This window comes from Indicator indicator, chromosome 32, assembly GCF_027791375.1.
Source record: "Indicator indicator isolate 239-I01 chromosome 32, UM_Iind_1.1, whole genome shotgun sequence".
In the NCBI taxonomy this organism is placed as follows: domain Eukaryota; kingdom Metazoa; phylum Chordata; class Aves; order Piciformes; family Indicatoridae; genus Indicator; species Indicator indicator.
Window position 1 is genome coordinate 5,650,892 of NC_072041.1, and position 16,035 is coordinate 5,666,926.

General features: G+C 44.5%; 1 protein-coding gene across 1 annotated transcript; it reads right to left on the reverse strand.

Annotated features, from left to right (window-relative positions):
- Positions 1 to 5,921: 5,921 nt before the first annotated feature.
- On the reverse strand, positions 5,922 to 7,410 carry LOC128977546 (C-type natriuretic peptide 1-like). Its single transcript, XM_054395111.1, has 2 exons — positions 7,312 to 7,410; positions 5,922 to 6,227 (listed from the first exon to the last, which is right to left on the reverse strand). The coding sequence occupies exons 1-2, from the start codon at positions 7,408 to 7,410 to the stop codon at positions 5,922 to 5,924; spliced, it is 405 nt and encodes a 134-aa protein (XP_054251086.1).
- Positions 7,411 to 16,035: the final 8,625 nt, after the last annotated feature.

The window sequence follows — 16,035 nt, forward strand, 5'->3', positions numbered from 1 at the left end:
CCTATCCTATCCTATCCTATCCTATCCTATCCTATCCTATCCTATCCTATCCTATCCTATCCTATCCTATCCTATCCTATCCTATCCTACCCCAGCTCGGCCCCGCGTCGCTGCTTTGCCCATGGACATCTCTCCTTATATCCCCACTCTCTGCCCGGAGGGAGCTCAGCTGCCTCCTGCCAGATCCCCGAAGGAGCCGCAGTGCCGCGCTCTGCCCCCAGGCTTCGATAAGGGAACTGGTTACAACTGGCCCCACGGGTGACCCTACAGAGAGGGGGGGTCCTCTGAGTGCAGCAGCTCCTCCGGAGAGAGAGAACTGCCCCAAGTCATCTCCTCCCCTGCTGACATCACTCTGTCCCCCCCTGCCCCCCTCCATCACTGTTAGGTAGAGCTCGATGCAGTGAAAGGACCTTACCCTTTCTAACTGCTCTGGTTCACATCTGCAGGCGTGCAAGAGCTGTGAGGTGGCCCAAACAGGGGGTTGATTGCCCGTCCAAGGGGATGAAGGGCTGATCATTTCTCCTCCGTGGGGCAAAGAAGTGTGTGTAGGGAATCAGATTTTTTTCTCTGTCGGCAGCAGCTCCCAACAGCATGTTCTTCTCTGTATATGTGCAGTGTGAATAGAATGTCCTGAGATGTGGGTTTAGGAGATTTTCCTTCCTTACAAGTTCATATGATGATGGGTCTTGCCTTCCTCTGGCATTATCAGCAAATCCTCCCCTCTATAGCTAAGAGGCACTAATCATTTAGTGACCTAGGTTTGCCCTGAGCAATGGTAGGGCTGACCACTGTGCTGTAAACACCAGTTCCTCACCAGCCTGGAGTCACCACTCTCTTCTCATATCCCACCACCTTTCCCAGAAACAATGGTGTGCTCTGTCCCCCACAGCGTGGATTAGAGTAAGAAATACCCATGGAATAAATGTTCTTTCCAGAATGCCCAGGGGCCCTGCCCAAGGAAAGGGATTTTGTAGAGATAAAAGTCTGAATTACTGATTTGGTGACTGCAACAGCAGCCTGTTCATATGAAACTTTCTCTAATTTTGCCTCAGAGCTTTACAGCAGTTTTTTATTAACTTCCAGTAAAACTTTCAGCATCTCTCCTGTGTGAGTGCTGAAATTCAACTATAAATGAGTACAATTTCCACTGGTCCTGAGGTGCAAATCAAGATGACCCTGTTAGATCCTTACAGAATGAAAGGCAGAGCTAGGCTATCCAGTGGGCACAGCAGCAGACAGGCTCCTTTCAATCACTGCCTGGCTAAGGTTAAAGCAATTACACTAAGCCTCTGCCTTCTGCCCTCCTCATTTTCTTAGCCAGTAAACTCATAAATCTGAGTTCACTTGATAGGTGGTGATTTCTGCTTGGCTTTTACTTCAGAGGTTGTCCTGTGGCTCACCAAATCCTTTCCTCTGAGTTCTGAGACTTTTGAACCAAGCTGTTGTGGACTTACTGCTACTACATGCTGTATAAACAATCACCACTATGTATTATGGTTTTACATCCCATTTTCTTGTCCTTCTGTTCCCCAGATCCTCTTACAGCTGACATAATTTATCTTAGATGGAAAGCAAACTAGCAACATCAGCTGGTGTGGGACCAGGATCTCCACATCCAGCAGTCTTAACAATTGGCAAGTGGTTTTGTTGAAAGCATCACAGCAAAGAAGAATCTGGCAGAGACGTAAGGTGTGTGTTTTGAAAGTAGGGTGCAGGAACAAAGGAAGCTCACATCAGGTGGGAGTGTTTTGTTGATACAGAATTAGAGCAGATAGCTCATGTGTGCATCATCCTAAATTTTGTGTGTAGTAAAGACAGGCAGGAAAGGGATAAAGCAGTGAGTGTACAGGGTCTGTGTGATCACCAAGGGAAAGAAAGGGAAGAAAGGGAAGAAAGGGAAGAAAGGAAAGAAAGGAAAGAAAGGAAAGAAAGGAAAGAAAGGAAAGAAAGGAAAGAAAGGAAAGAAAGGAAAGAAAGGAAAGAAAGGAAAGAAAGGAAAGAAAGGAAAGAAAGGAAAGAAAGGAAAGAAAGGAAAGAAAGGAAAGAAAGGAAAGAAAGGAAAGAAAGGAAAGAAAGGAAAGAAAGGAAAGAAAGGAAAGAAAGAAAACTAAAGCTTTCTAACAATAAACTAGACAGGCTTGAGTCTTGAATGAGACCAAGCTTTGTTTGCTACCTATCATGACTTACAAACAGGCACTCCAAAAGCAGCCACATTTGAGAAAAGTATCTGTGTGTTTCTGTCTGTGCAGGGCTAGTTTTACTGCTGGATTTTTTTTCTCCTGCAGCTTCTGTAATCCTGGTCTGCTGCTTAGTGGAGATGGAAATGACACAGCTAGAGATGAGCTTCCCCCATCTGACTTCCATGCTTCACTTCAAAGGTTAGCTTTGATTATTTAAATGCTAATAGAACTCAGCAAATTACCTAAAGTACAAACACACCTGGCGTCAGTCCTAGGGATCTAATTACAGAGCCTTTTATGTGAAAGAAACTATTCTTGCTTTCTGAAGAGTGGCTTTAAAAAATGTTCACACAAAATGCCAGGTGATGGGATGGCACATTCCCAGCTCAGCCACTGTGGAACTGGAGCTCTTACCTGTTTCTTATTCATCTTCTGTAGGATTCTGTTCACAAGTGTCCACAGCTCAATCTTCAGCCTCTCCTACCCTCTATTATTTTATCCACAAATAATTTCAATGATCCACAGTTCATGTCAGTGTAGCTGAGCTTGAAACCAGGCTGAGGATGTTCAGGAAACAAACTTCATTGGATTTCCAGGAAAATTTCAACATCAGGAAGTTTTTATGCCCATGAGAACGTGCCTGCTCCTAGGGTTACTGAGAGCTCAGAGCAAAGCTATCAGACCCAGGATTATTAGGAAGGAGGCTGTAACCTTCCATTCATGCCAGCTGTCACAGGATACTAGATCTTCATTATTTGAGCCCATAATGTCCCTAAACTGTGTGGGTTAACCTTTCCACCAGACAGGCTGCACCTGAGCCAGACCCAGGGCTAGCACACCTGACGAGGGGCACTATTTAAGAAAGCTGGATGCTTCTTGTTGGGTTCTCAAAAGTAAACATGTCTACTTTTCCTTGGCGTGGGTAAGTTCTTGTGTGTTGGGGGAAAAAAGGGAAATTAAAATCTCTTCCTTGTTGGGTTAAGTTAAAATAATGGATCAGAAATCTCTTTGATTGTGTTAGTGCAGGGCAGAGATTTTTTGTATGATGGAAGCTGTTGCAAGGGAGAGTGTTATATATATAGCACAATAAGAGTGAAGTCCTCCAGGAGGATTTGCTAGGAATTACTTTGCAGTCCTTGGGGCTTCATGAAAAGCTGCTCATACTTGTCACATTGCAGTGTTAATTTTAAGATATGCATAATCTGTTTGTTGATGTGTGAACTGTGCTGAAAACTGGTTTATTCTTTCATCCTCTGCTTCAATTTTTCATGTGGCTGGTGAAGTGCTTCATTTTCTTCTTTTTTTATGTTGCTTTATGTAAGAAAGGCAGCACAGAGTATAATAAATTAATTATCTGGACTAGTCTATTTTTCACTAGTTTGTACTCAAGGGTGCTCTTGTAAGTGATGAGATCATTCCTTGCCAATGAGCGTCTGCTTAGGGCATTTTCACTGTGCCTGCAGCTTTGCTATCAAAGTTAATTTCAACAGATTAAGTACTAAGCAGCATGAGACAAAAACTGTTAACTAGCAAAGCCTTCAGGATATGTTGTTGTTTTTCCTGCTCAGGATTTGTGTTGCTAGCTTCATAACTACTGATCTGAGGGGAGAAAGATTCGGACAGAAATAGCAATAATCGATACAGAATTAATCTAAATGTGCAGGAGATATTGAAAGAGTAGAAGATTGCAAGAGAGCAGAAAGAAGCTGTTGGTAGCTTGTGAAGGAGAGAGAGTGTCTGTGCTTTCTTCACTCTGACAGTCAGCTCTTAATTGTTGAAACATTTATGATCTTGCATTGATGTCCTTCCTAGAGCAAGTCTGTGGAAGCTATATATGGAAAACAACATGAGAGAAGAGCAAAACTTTCTCTGAATACCTCTCCAACAGGCCCTAGATTGGTTTCCTTCTATGGGAATTGTGGTTAGAAGAAGCAGAACCAAGTTACACAGCTTAAGTGATGGAGGCAGGCCCAGAAACAAGACCTCCAGCTGCTCTCTGCAAACAGGCTTTCCCAGTGAGAGCTCAGCTGCCAGAGATTCAGAGCATGTGCAGCTCAGGGGTTGCTGGTGAACTTGCTTTGCCTAGATGTTTGTGCTCCATCTAGCAGTTTGCATCCAGGAGTCCTCCTAGGAGCTGTCTTATTACCAGAATATGTTCTTCTAGGAGCATCTGTCTTGTAGGCAAGAAAACAGGAGGAATACAACTGTGCAGCCCATCTGCCTACTCCAAGCAAAAGGCTGGAAGTGAACAGCTGTGCCTTCATTTGTGACCAGCAGTGTGAGCAGCCCTGCTGGTGGCTGTGGAGGTGCTTGCAGAGCTCAGCTCTCATCAGCATCAAGATAGTACAGTCATGATCTTGGCAACCCATCCTTCATTGAGAATTCCTTTGGCTCAGGATATTTGCCAAGTAGCTGATCTCCCATTTGCTCATAGTTAGATTCAGACAATACTTGGTTTGCTTAAAAAATAGAACAATCAGCTATGATTATTTGGTATAGTCTTGACTTCAGGTTTTACTTTGCAATATCTGAATCTGTCTATGGAAGAGTAGAGTGCCCTTGAACTTTCTTCAAAGCAAGATAGCTTTTTTTTTTTTTTTTGACAATATGAGATCAGTTAGCATCAAATGATTGTTTTTCTCTCTCAGTGGCAGATCCAAATGCAGAATAAGAGCTTTCTACCGATGTCAGCTGAGACAATCACCCTTTTAGGTCAAATTGTCAGATTTGGGGCTTCATGTCCTGGTTTCTGATGACTCTTTTGAGAAGATGGCCATGTCAGTGTTGTTCCTGTTGTATTTGTGTTTAGACAGTAATATCTAAGCTTCAGGAAGTTTGTTGGGGTGTTTTTTTGTTTTGTTTTTTTTGTTTTGTTTTGTTTTTAAATAAGGGCTTGTTTGATTATGTGTCTTTCTTTTTAACGAGTAGCTAAAAACTTTTTTACCAGATAACAGCCCTCTGAAATGCTTCTAAATCCCAGTGAATTGTGTTTAACTGCAAACTGGGGGCCACTGTTTCAGGTATGATGCATGAGAGAATCACAGCAAAGGCTTGAAACAAATTCACCAAATTATGGAAAACAGTTTATTATCTGTGACATAATGAGACTTGTTTATTTATCCATTTAGTACACAGAGTGCAAATGGGGTTTATAATTAAATCCCAGGTAGATGTTCACGAATTACTACTCTGCTTCAAATGGGCAGTACAGCAGTGGTGTGTTCTACTGGCCAGGTAACTCAGTGGAGAAATAGGCTGCAGTTTGCTCAGTACATCATGTAGTAGGTGGATTGGTGAAGCCAATGTGAATAAGGGCTGAAAATCTCACTGAAAGGCAACAGGTCCTTTGAAACCTCTAAGTCAGTCCTGTCAAGAAAGCAGGCAAATAAGTAAAAGTAAAAGAAGTGGACAGGATTTCACACATGGAAATTAACTGATTTCTTACTGCTCTAGGGCCAGGTTCAGCTCCACTGTTCTGCTCTGAGTTTCTTTGGACTGACACAAACATTCCTGGGGAGCTGGTGAAAGCCTCTCTGATCTAGCTTCTGTGGTAAGACAAAGTGCATACAGCTGACTCAGAGAGAGGAGGGAAAGCAGAGATGTGGCATTCACAGGGTAAAAAATTGCTTTAAGGCACTGTTTCCTTAAAGCCAAATTAAATCTACTCTTTTGCATGTTTAAGCAAGTTATGCATGAACACACAGAACACCTGCCTCTGCTTTTTCTTACCACGGTAAGCAGTCAGCATCCCAGTCCACTCAGTGACCCAATTCTGTCCAGCTTGACACCAAAACAGCCCCTGGAAAGGCCCTTTTTGCTTCTGCCCCGGTATCTACGGGGCAAACTCAGGAGGTTGCTGAGGAACTTCTGGACAGCGCTGTCACTTGTGGACAGGCTCTCAGGCTGCTCTCTGGTCTTCTGGATCCACTGGAATTCAGAATCTTGCTGACCAAAAGCATCCATTGGGATCATGTCTTCTTGCTGTTGGTCCCTCTCTTCTGAGACCAAGGGATGTTCCAGATCCTCCTCTAGCAGTTTGGACAAACTCTGGAAAAAGGGAAATGTAGGTGGTGGAGAGGAGGGAGATGAGATGAGAAAAAGGAAAGGTTCTGGGAACTCTATCATTATTGTCATATAAGCTCACTGCCCTGTTTGGTGAAACTGTTTTCTGAACATTTATCAAAAGATGACAGTAGTGAAGTGATTTCTGAAGCTGCTGATGGTTATCTTGAGTTTCTTCTGCCTCACCAAGCTGCTCTGAGCTACTGTTGCCTCTCAGAATGCCTTAGGGTTCTGTGCTGTTACTGTATTCTATAGTTCTGAGCTGACAAACTGCCAGTTAAGTCTTTCCTGGAGCCAGGGATCTGAGGTATGGGATAAATTGTGAAAGACAACGCTAGGAGTAAGTAACAAGAAAAAATAATAAGAAGAAAATCAATGCAATGATGGGAGGCATGCTGAAATTTGAGCTAGAAGGATTATGTATTTCTTTGCATATTCGGAGGGTGCTTCATGTTTGGGAATATCAGATCATTAGGTAGCAGAAATGTGTTTTCCTAATGACTTGGAATTCTTGCACACACAAATACACACACACATTCTCTTTTTCTCGTGTTCTGCCTCTGGGACTCGCAAGCAGGAGCTGCATTACTGCACTGCTGAGCTGAGGAGCAGATCATGCAGGTACAACCCGTTTATTCCTTTTTTCCTTTTCCAGCTGAAACCAGGGGCTTCAGGGACGAGCATGCAGGTGACTGCACTAGGGCTCTACACTGGAATCCTTCCAGAAAAAAAATCCTTTTGCCACAAAAGTTTATTGCTTCACTGAGTCCAATCACAAGATGACCCTAAATATGCAATCCCCAAATTGACCCCATAGGGGAAAAAAAAAAAAACAAAACCAACATTTTCCTTTCAAATGTATCATGTGATCAAAATTTAAGTCCAGTATTTGATTAGTTTCCCTCTGTTTAATAACTCTGTATTTATCCACCTCAGGGTTCCCATGTCCATGAGCTATTTGAGTGTCTCCTACTGCTCTAGCTGGGATTGGAAGAATCAGAGCTAATCTGAAGTCTCTCAGCCCTAAAGAAGCATCAGCTGCTTTTAGATCTATTGAGCAGCCACTTACCTGTAAGCTGGAAATGGGCCTGGCCCATCCTTGGTTCTGACTGACAGTAAGCAGCAGAAGGAATCCAGGGCAAAAAATAAGCTTCCAGTTCATCTTCATGTTCTAATCTGTCCTATTCCTTCTCCCCTTGAGTCTTTCCAGTTCAGTGTTGCTTTGTGACTCCAGCTACCAGCGTTTATATCTTTCTTCAACCCCTCCCAAGTCTACCTTTTGAGTTCCTGCCAGTGCAAGGATTGGTTTGAGGTTCTGATCTGTTTTCATCCTCCCAGGAGGAGGAGGGAGGAAATAGTTCTCTTTTCTGATGGCAAATCAAAGGAGCGTTTTACACTTAGGCAATGCAGCATCATTCTGTTGCTGTGAATCTGCAGCCTGCTGTCTTGGTACTACTTACGTGTGTCAGTTTGCTTCTTGGGTTGGCTGCTAAACCTTTCCTTTCTGTCCAGAGAAAAACAGTTGTGAGAGAAGTAGAAAGTCAGACAGGAAGCCACTTGTACCCACTAGACATTTACCTGGCTCCTTTGTCTTTGTGAAGTACCAAATGAGAGAGGCAGGAGTCTCATAAAACACACTATGTAAGAACTAGGCGTTCCTACCTGACATAATAATATGGCATTGGTAACCTGAGAGAAAGAGTGTGATTTGGAGAAGAAAGGAGATCCAAGTCCTAAACATGTGCCAAGTAAGGTGTGTTAGTTACTGAGCTGCGTGACAGGGAGTGAGGCTGAACCAGGCTGACATGCACAGAAAGCTTCTACATGGCTTAAGATGAGGAAGAAATTCTTCCTTTCCCTTAGATCAAGCTTAAAACATTTCCTCTGTGTATTTTTTCTCGGTTTATCATACACAATTTGTATTAAATCTGAAGTTAGTCTGAAAGGAAGCACAGCTCCAACATCTTCCTTACCAGATGTACAATTACAGGGACGTGAAAAGCTGCAGGATCAGTATCTGTGTTTGGTGGGGTTTTCATTGTGGGTGTTTTTGTGGGTGTGGAGGTTTTGTTTGTTTCAGGGTTGTTCTTTTTGTTGTTGATTTCTTGATGAATTGAAGCACCAACTTCAAACAAAATGAATTCTGTGAAATGTTAGGGGGAGCAGAAAAAACTTAATCAGTTCTTAGCCAGGGTCTTGAGAGTATTTAAATCACTGCTGTTGGCCATATCTCCCTCTACTGCAAAAGCACCTGGGAGATGTGTGGGTGCCCTGATGAAGGTGTGTGCAGATAGCTGATTCTCTAAGCCCCCATCTGCTCTAAGGACTTTTTGTTATGTTCTATACCAAGAAATTACCCTTTTTCTATCTGGGGGGCAGTAGGGAAGAGCAGCAATAAAATCTGTTAATTTGCCTGCTTTGCAGGGCCTTGAAATTTGGCCCCAGTGAAAAATGGAAGTATTCTTGAGTATGCAAGAATACATCTTGATCTTTCACTGCATTTTTGTACACACATGACACAGAAAATTAAAGGCCATTAGGCTGCATCTGTATGGAGGAAATAGAAGCAAAGAACTATCTGACACTTTTCATCTGATCTTTCAGGTTAACTATCTTCTTGGTGCTGAAAGCTTGGAAAAATAATTCTGATGTGCTGGTGGCTTTAACATTTTCAGTGTTTTTTCCTTTGTAGAGCAGTCTGAGACACAATTGTTGCCTCTAGAGATGGGTATTCTAAGGACATAGTTCATAAACATCCCAATGTGACAAAGGGAGGTCTGATGTTTTTATCCTGTTGGGATTTTGTTGCTGATGTTGATTTAAAATCATATTTGATCAGAATCGTCTTAGAAAATGAGCTTTGAGGTGTGTACTATGCAGTGTAACCAGACTCTGAGAGAAGGTTGGGGAAGTTTCAAGCTCATCTCATCTCTGAAAATGCCTAAAGCCGTTGTGTGGGTTTGACTGAAGGATAATAAATTTTCTTGACCTCAAGATCTCTGAACTTGTTTTGTGGGACTTCTGAACTGGGGTTGGACAAGATGACCTTTGAGGGTCCCTTCCAAGCCAAAGCAATCTGTGAATTGTCTCTTTGGCAGCTGTTGGAAATACATACACTAGCACAGCCCTCATCTGTGACTCTGTTGGTAAAATCAGAATAATTAAGACAGGAAAGGACATCTGGTGGTCTGTGGTAAAATCTTGTGATAAAAAGCAGAGCCAACTTAGATCAAATTACTCGGTGCCTTGTCAAATTGAGTTTTGAAAAATCTTCAAGAAACAACAAATTCCTAATATCTAATTTTCATTTTCCTTGTTGCAACTCCTGTTGTTTCTTCTCATCCTAATGCACTGCAACTGGATGCTGTCCTTAAGCAGAACAAAAGGATGTTCCATCTTCCAGAACAATGCCTCTCAATGTGAGTGCATTTCAGAGGGTGCTGCATAACCTAGATAATGAGGACAGCTTCAGTCCATCTAATCAACAGCTGGGTTCAAATCAGATTGAGTGCAGTGGAAAGAAGTAGTTAGAAGCACAAAGCCATCGAGGAAAAGTCTCTGCTTTATGTTCTGGATCTTCTCAGGGTTCAGAGTAGCATCAAAACTCAGTGCCTGAATGTCTGCAGCAATTTTTTAAATTGCCATTGGGGTGGTTCAGTTAACATAGGGATTTTAACAACAGAAAGTATATGTGAGACAGGAAATGGCTTCATGTCCATTTTCAAAGCTATTTGGGTGTTCCTTTGTATGGCAAATCCTCCCAACAGGGTGGAAGGCAGTATCAAGAAGGTGGCAGGTTGGGGTGCATTGCTCATTTCTGACAATAATTTGTTTCCTAGCGTACCGAGTTGTTTCTCCTGTACCAGCAGAGATCTTATTTCTTATTAAAAGTGTAGGGTTAGGACACACCATCCCTCTGGGGATGTATCTGCCTCATCTCTACAGGCTGCTGTGAGGAAGCTGAGCTCTGAAGTTGATAGTGTGTGTCATGCTTAGAGCAGTGCTGCAGTAACTCATCCTCTTCCTTCCTAGCTCCGTGACCCCTCTCAGCCTCCCACTCCTTCCCAATTGCTCAGGCTAGCATGTCCTGCCTGGCTGCCTGCAGCTGGCTGAAAGGGCAGTGATGTGTTCCTACTGCTTTTGTCAAAGTGGAATCACCAAGCCCTTAATGGAAGCTGGTATCAGGGGCCCCTCAGTAGGAGACATTAACATTTAGCTGTGGTTTCCAAAGTATTTGCCTGGTTGTCCTCCTCCCCTGCCCTCTCCTGAGTGGTCTGGCAGCTGAGCTGAGGCAGGGTTCAGTGCACAGCGTCATCCGGAGCCCCGGCATGGCTGGTAATTATCCAGCTGCAGATGCTCTGCTCAGTCTTCTGGCACTTTATTTCCTTCACCTTAGATCATGTGCTGACAGCAAGGCCCTGTGCAGGAGGATCTGCAGCAGCACTTTTTCTCTCTGCAGAAAAGGAACTTGGCACAGGCACTGCTGAGCTCACTTACCTGGTGTAAAGCTGGCATGTATCCACTGGATCTGCACCAGCACAATCCAGAGGAGGAATTGGTCCCTACCTGGATAACTGGGAGCTCTGATCTCCTGGTGTCTGTGATAGCCCATCTCTGGGGTATAGACCAGACTTTCACTATCAGGTGGCTCAGAAAGAGCTTATCTTGAAGGCTGGCCATCCCACAGGGGTCCACTGCACATGTTTCCTCCTCCCTCTTCTTGTCCACCTGTAAAGGTCAGTAAGAGGGTAGATTCAGTGCTGTCACCACTCTTCTCTGCGGTCCCAAGAATGTGTTTTGCCTTTATCTGAACTGTTACAACCTCACTGATGTTCACTGATGCCTTTGGGAGTGAAGAGGGAATGTTTTCCTCTGTGGCCTTTTGGGACAAGAAGGGGCCTAGGACACCTGAAGACAAGGAGGACAGCAGGCTGGCATTTGGTAGCAGGTTGCAGGTGGTTCTGAAGAGCTGGGTTTTGTTGGCAGCATTTTATTGTTAGGTTTGTCAGGCACATTTATCAGGTTCTGCTGACACTAATGAAGCCCAGCAGAGAAGCAGCAGTGAGGGAGGGGATGAAATAGCTGGAGATTGTGCCCAGTGGTAGTCAAGTGGCTGAAACATAAGAAACAAGCTGAGGTGTGTGGGGCAATGACACAAGGCTTCCGGTCGGTGTCTGGTGAGAGGCAGAGACTTAAGTTACTCATTCCTTAAAACCACTCCCGAAACTGTCTTTTTTACTAAGATTCAGCTCTAGCAAGCTGAACAGCATCTTGCTGCCCAGCTGGGTGGGAATGTCTACACAGAGAAATCACAGGTCTTCACGCTGCAACTGAAAAGATGGATTAGCTGTGCATGGGTGTAAATCATGTAAGTCTTTCTATTCCTGTAGCAGCCAGTTTTGATTTCCCCCATCTCTAAGTTGGTCCTCAGAAATTATTAGGCTGGTCTTGCCTTGTGTAGAATCCAAGTCTTTCATTTCTGCATTGTATTGGATACCTTTGGTATTTGATCTGAGCTCTTCATATTATTGCCATGCTATAGGAAGATTGGACTTCTGGTGGGAGCTAGGTGAGGCCTCAATTCATTAAATTTATTTTTATGTGAAGCTTTCAGCTAACAAGCAGCTGAAAGCAGAAAAGCTGCCACATCAGTCTGCAGTTCCCAGTCTCTGACAGGAGGAAGGAAGAGATTACACATCCCAAATTGTTTTGAACTGAGGGAGATTTCTTCTGCAAAACTGGAAGGTCACTGGTGTGAGATCCCACCTAGCCTCTTTATTTGGGTTGCTTTTGTCGTTACTGAGGTGTGTGGTGACCTCTCCTGGTGGATAGAGAATGTGCCTCTGAGTTAGGTTAGAACAAGTTCTGCTTAAAAAGAGAAGAGATTAGATGCTGTGAGAAGTTTTGATCAAACGACCACTCGAGTCTTTGATAGAAGGTGGTGCATACAGTATGAGGAGGGGGTGAGTGGCTCTTCTGCAGGCTTTTGCCTCTAGTAGCCATGTGAGTATGCATGAGTGGTTTTGCCTGGGAAGGTACATGGGATATGTGTGATACATGAATGTGTGTGCATGATATTGAAAAGCTTGTGTGTAGAGCAGTGTCAGATGTTCTGGTGGGTGGCTAAGTTTAGATCCACCATGAGATGTGTTGATCTGCACTTCTGTAACAGATTTTGCAGAATGTAAGTATCTGTGAAAAGAGATGGCAGTGGAGAGGACATTTTCCCAAGCATTTTGCCTTGGGTATCGTTTGTCAGGTTTTTAATTTGCAACAGCCTGGAATAGCTTGGAGCAGAGTCAACAGTGCCCATTGATCTGGAAGGGTTCCTAGCCAAGAAGCCAAATAAAGGGGCAAGAGGTCACACCATCCCATTGTGCTATTTATTGCTGCATGCCATTTGTCAGTATAGAGAGTGCAGAAGGAGAAGCCATTTCTAGAAATGGCCAAACAGCTACAGGAATGAAATGGCAATAATCCTGGAAGCTGCTGTGGTTGTTTACTTCCCTTCTCCCGCCCTAACGGACTGGTGATGAACCTAAGAATAACTTGACTAACTAAAAATGTAGCCATTACATAAAGCCTGTCCCCCACTCTGGAGGCATTCTTCAGCCTGGGAGAGTGGCACTGTGCATAACTTCAGTTTTGTGTTCCCAGAGCAGGATCCCAATTGTCCATTAGTTTTGACATGTCTCAGACCCATGGACTTTCCATGACTAGAAGGTTATGTAGGCAGGCCTTTGCTTTTGGAGAGCATGGAGGTAAACTATCCAGATTGGTGTTTGGCAGAGAATCCATATGTGTATTGTTCTTCCTTTTGCCAGCATTTGCAATCCTCTCCATTGACGCTTCTCAGCAGTTCAGGCACGACTGGATACTTGCATATGCCCCTGCTTGTTCACTAGGATTAGAAAGCAAATCCTTCATGTCACAACCCTGCAAGCAGCTGATTGTGCCAGGGAGACCATCCTGGAAATCTGCAGTGGATGCACATTAGGCTACGTGTGAACAGAAAGAGATCTCCTTCCTGGCTTGGGTGGGTGAGCTGCAGTGGGAGGAATACAGCCTCATCCAGAGCTTAGCTAAGCTGCTCTTTCTCAGTAATTCAGTGTGGCTATGCTGCCTCTTATCACCCACTGTTCTTGATTTGATTTGACAACCCTTCTTTGTTTTCCCAGAAAATACTCACTGTGTTTGCCAAGTTTCTGGAAATAGCTGCATCCTTTTGTGGTGGAGGATGGCATGGCTGTGGGCCAGAGGGGCAGGATATTTTAGCTGTTGCTTGTCAGCACAGCCAGAGGGGTGAGCAGCCTTTCAAAAACTAACACTCCTAAAGGTGCTTAGGCTACAGGACTGGAGCCTGTGTTCATGCTTGAGATAAACTCCACTGTCAGCACCACATTCACACCTCCCCTGTCACATTAGGCACCCTATGGTCCTGCCTTCCCCACTAGTCACTTGCCTCAGCACAGGGGTGTCAGCCCTCTGCCTTTGTCTGCATAGTCCCCGGGGTTGCATTGCTCCACGTGCCCTTGTGGTGACATTGAGGGGGAAATACTGTGGACTGAATTAAATTTGTCACCAAGGATTGTCACCCTGAACTTTGGACACTTGCCCTTGGGACACACTGTCTAGCTATTGCTGTCTGGGCAAAAGAGAAATGCGTGGCTTTAGATCTATGTCAGGGCCCACTGCAGGCGAGGAGGATATCCAAATAAGTTTCATCCATGTCTAGCTGAATTTCTGGAACTTCTCCCACAAAAGTAGTCTCTGTCTGCTCTGCTTTGAGAGCCGGGTGGGCAAGCTATGCATTGGCACATGGTAATGGACAGGTAGGGTAGGAATACAGCAATGCCATCTGAGTCGGACACAGTACTTGTGCTTTCTGCAGGAAATGGTGCTTCAGTGCTTTCTGAAACATGGTAGAACCCTCCAAAATGTCTTCATTTGAACACAAACTCCCTATCTCTGAAAAACCCCGTCCTGTGAACAGCTGTCTGTGCTGTAAACCTTAACTGTGTTTAGTTAAACCCAACACCCTATTGTGGCAGCTGATGGATGCCATGAAACTTCATTGCCAGAAAATGCTTTTAGTGTCCCTTGCCCACTGGAGATTCTTCACATAACTTCTGCGTTGTCTGACCGAGAGGATTTGTTTTACCATGTCACCTCCCTGAGGATAACAGCACTTTTTTTGCCTCGTGTTGAAGTGTGAAGACCATTGTGAGCCATGACATCATATCTCAAGCCAGAGCAGATCAGGAAATGACCAAGAAGGCCTAAAATATTGGCCAGGGGAAGAATGAATGGAGGAGAGAAGGGACGTGCTACAGCAACGTTCTTTAGCCTAGATAGGTCAGATGCACCTGGCAAGTGTAATAGGACCAGGAGATCTGTCGTGCTTTAGCACATGATGTTATTTTAGTGCAAAGAGATGGCTTGTGAGAGGTGGAGGTGATCTAGGGTGCAAATCCACTGGATGACATGCTAATCAATCAGATTAGCCCTTAGACAATTAGGGGATATGGGCCTGTACACCTAGACTGCTCCAAATCTGACCTGTCTTTGACTCTGGGAAGCTTAAAATTAATTCTAGGTCCCAATCTCTAACCCTGTACTTCCTCCTGAACACTATGTATGATGCTGCCACGTCTCACATGGGTTATTGGCTGTGCAGCTTAGCCGCCTTAGAGACAGTAATGAATGAGAGTTTTTGCAGATCCCAATTGCCTGATGACCAGAAAGCTTCTGCTGGAAGAGTGAGATTGCATTTAAACCTTCTTTATTTCTTAACTGTAACACTGTGTGGCTTTCTAGAGCTATTTTTTGCATATTCCTATTCATTACACTACTGTACTTTAGACCTCAGAACAGATTCCTATTTGTGCAGGTCTGAGAGGCTAATTTGGTTCCCCTTAACTCGACTTCAAAGTACCTTCATTGAAACAACAAAATGTCCTGTCCCTGCAGGCTGAGCTTCTAGGCCCAGCGCCCACTGATTTGTTCCCTAATGATCCTTCCAGCTTGAGGCTGCTAAGCACCAGTGTTGGTGAGCCATGTGTGGAAGGCAGAAAGATCTGAAGGCAGGAATTCCTGGAGCAGCAAGAGGGTGGCATGACAGGAAGAGGAGAGTGATACTTCTCTGAAGAGCCCATCACAAGCAGTGCAAGAATAACAGTTCTCTGCCATGGCCACAGATTCCCTTATCGGGGGGCGCTGAGCGCTGGAGCCTGTCGACACCTCTGCCTCGCACCCTGCCCTGCACTCAGCCACCTGCAGATACAGAGTGGCTTGAACAAGTTCCAGTGCTCGCTCTCAGAGCTTCCCAGGACCCCACAGCAGAGCAGTGCTGGGCAGCCAGGTGACATCACTGCCAACAGCCATGGAGGCGCTTCCTGTGTCACATTCCCAACTGAAGAGCCTCTTGCCAAATCCTTGTCGTTCGACACGGTCTTTTTAGGAACAAATGGTCTAATTTTAGTCTGACTGCCACAAACACCTTCCTGAAATAGACTCTGACTCTCTCCTGCCTTCTGCATGTTCTTGAGGGTTTAAAAACAAAATCCCTAGTCCTGAGGGTCCACAGCTAAGGCCTCTGATAGCCTAAATTTGGGCAGTAAGAAATACTGAGCAGTGCTGTGGGGAAACGGCTGTCACTGTTACATCCATAATGAGCTGGAAGAGAACAGGAATGTTCCAGAGAGGCAGAAACTAGGGTGACTGTACATCACAAATTGTCTGGATCTGGTCAGATCTGGATGAGCTGTTCTGTATTTCAAGGACTTTGCAATAG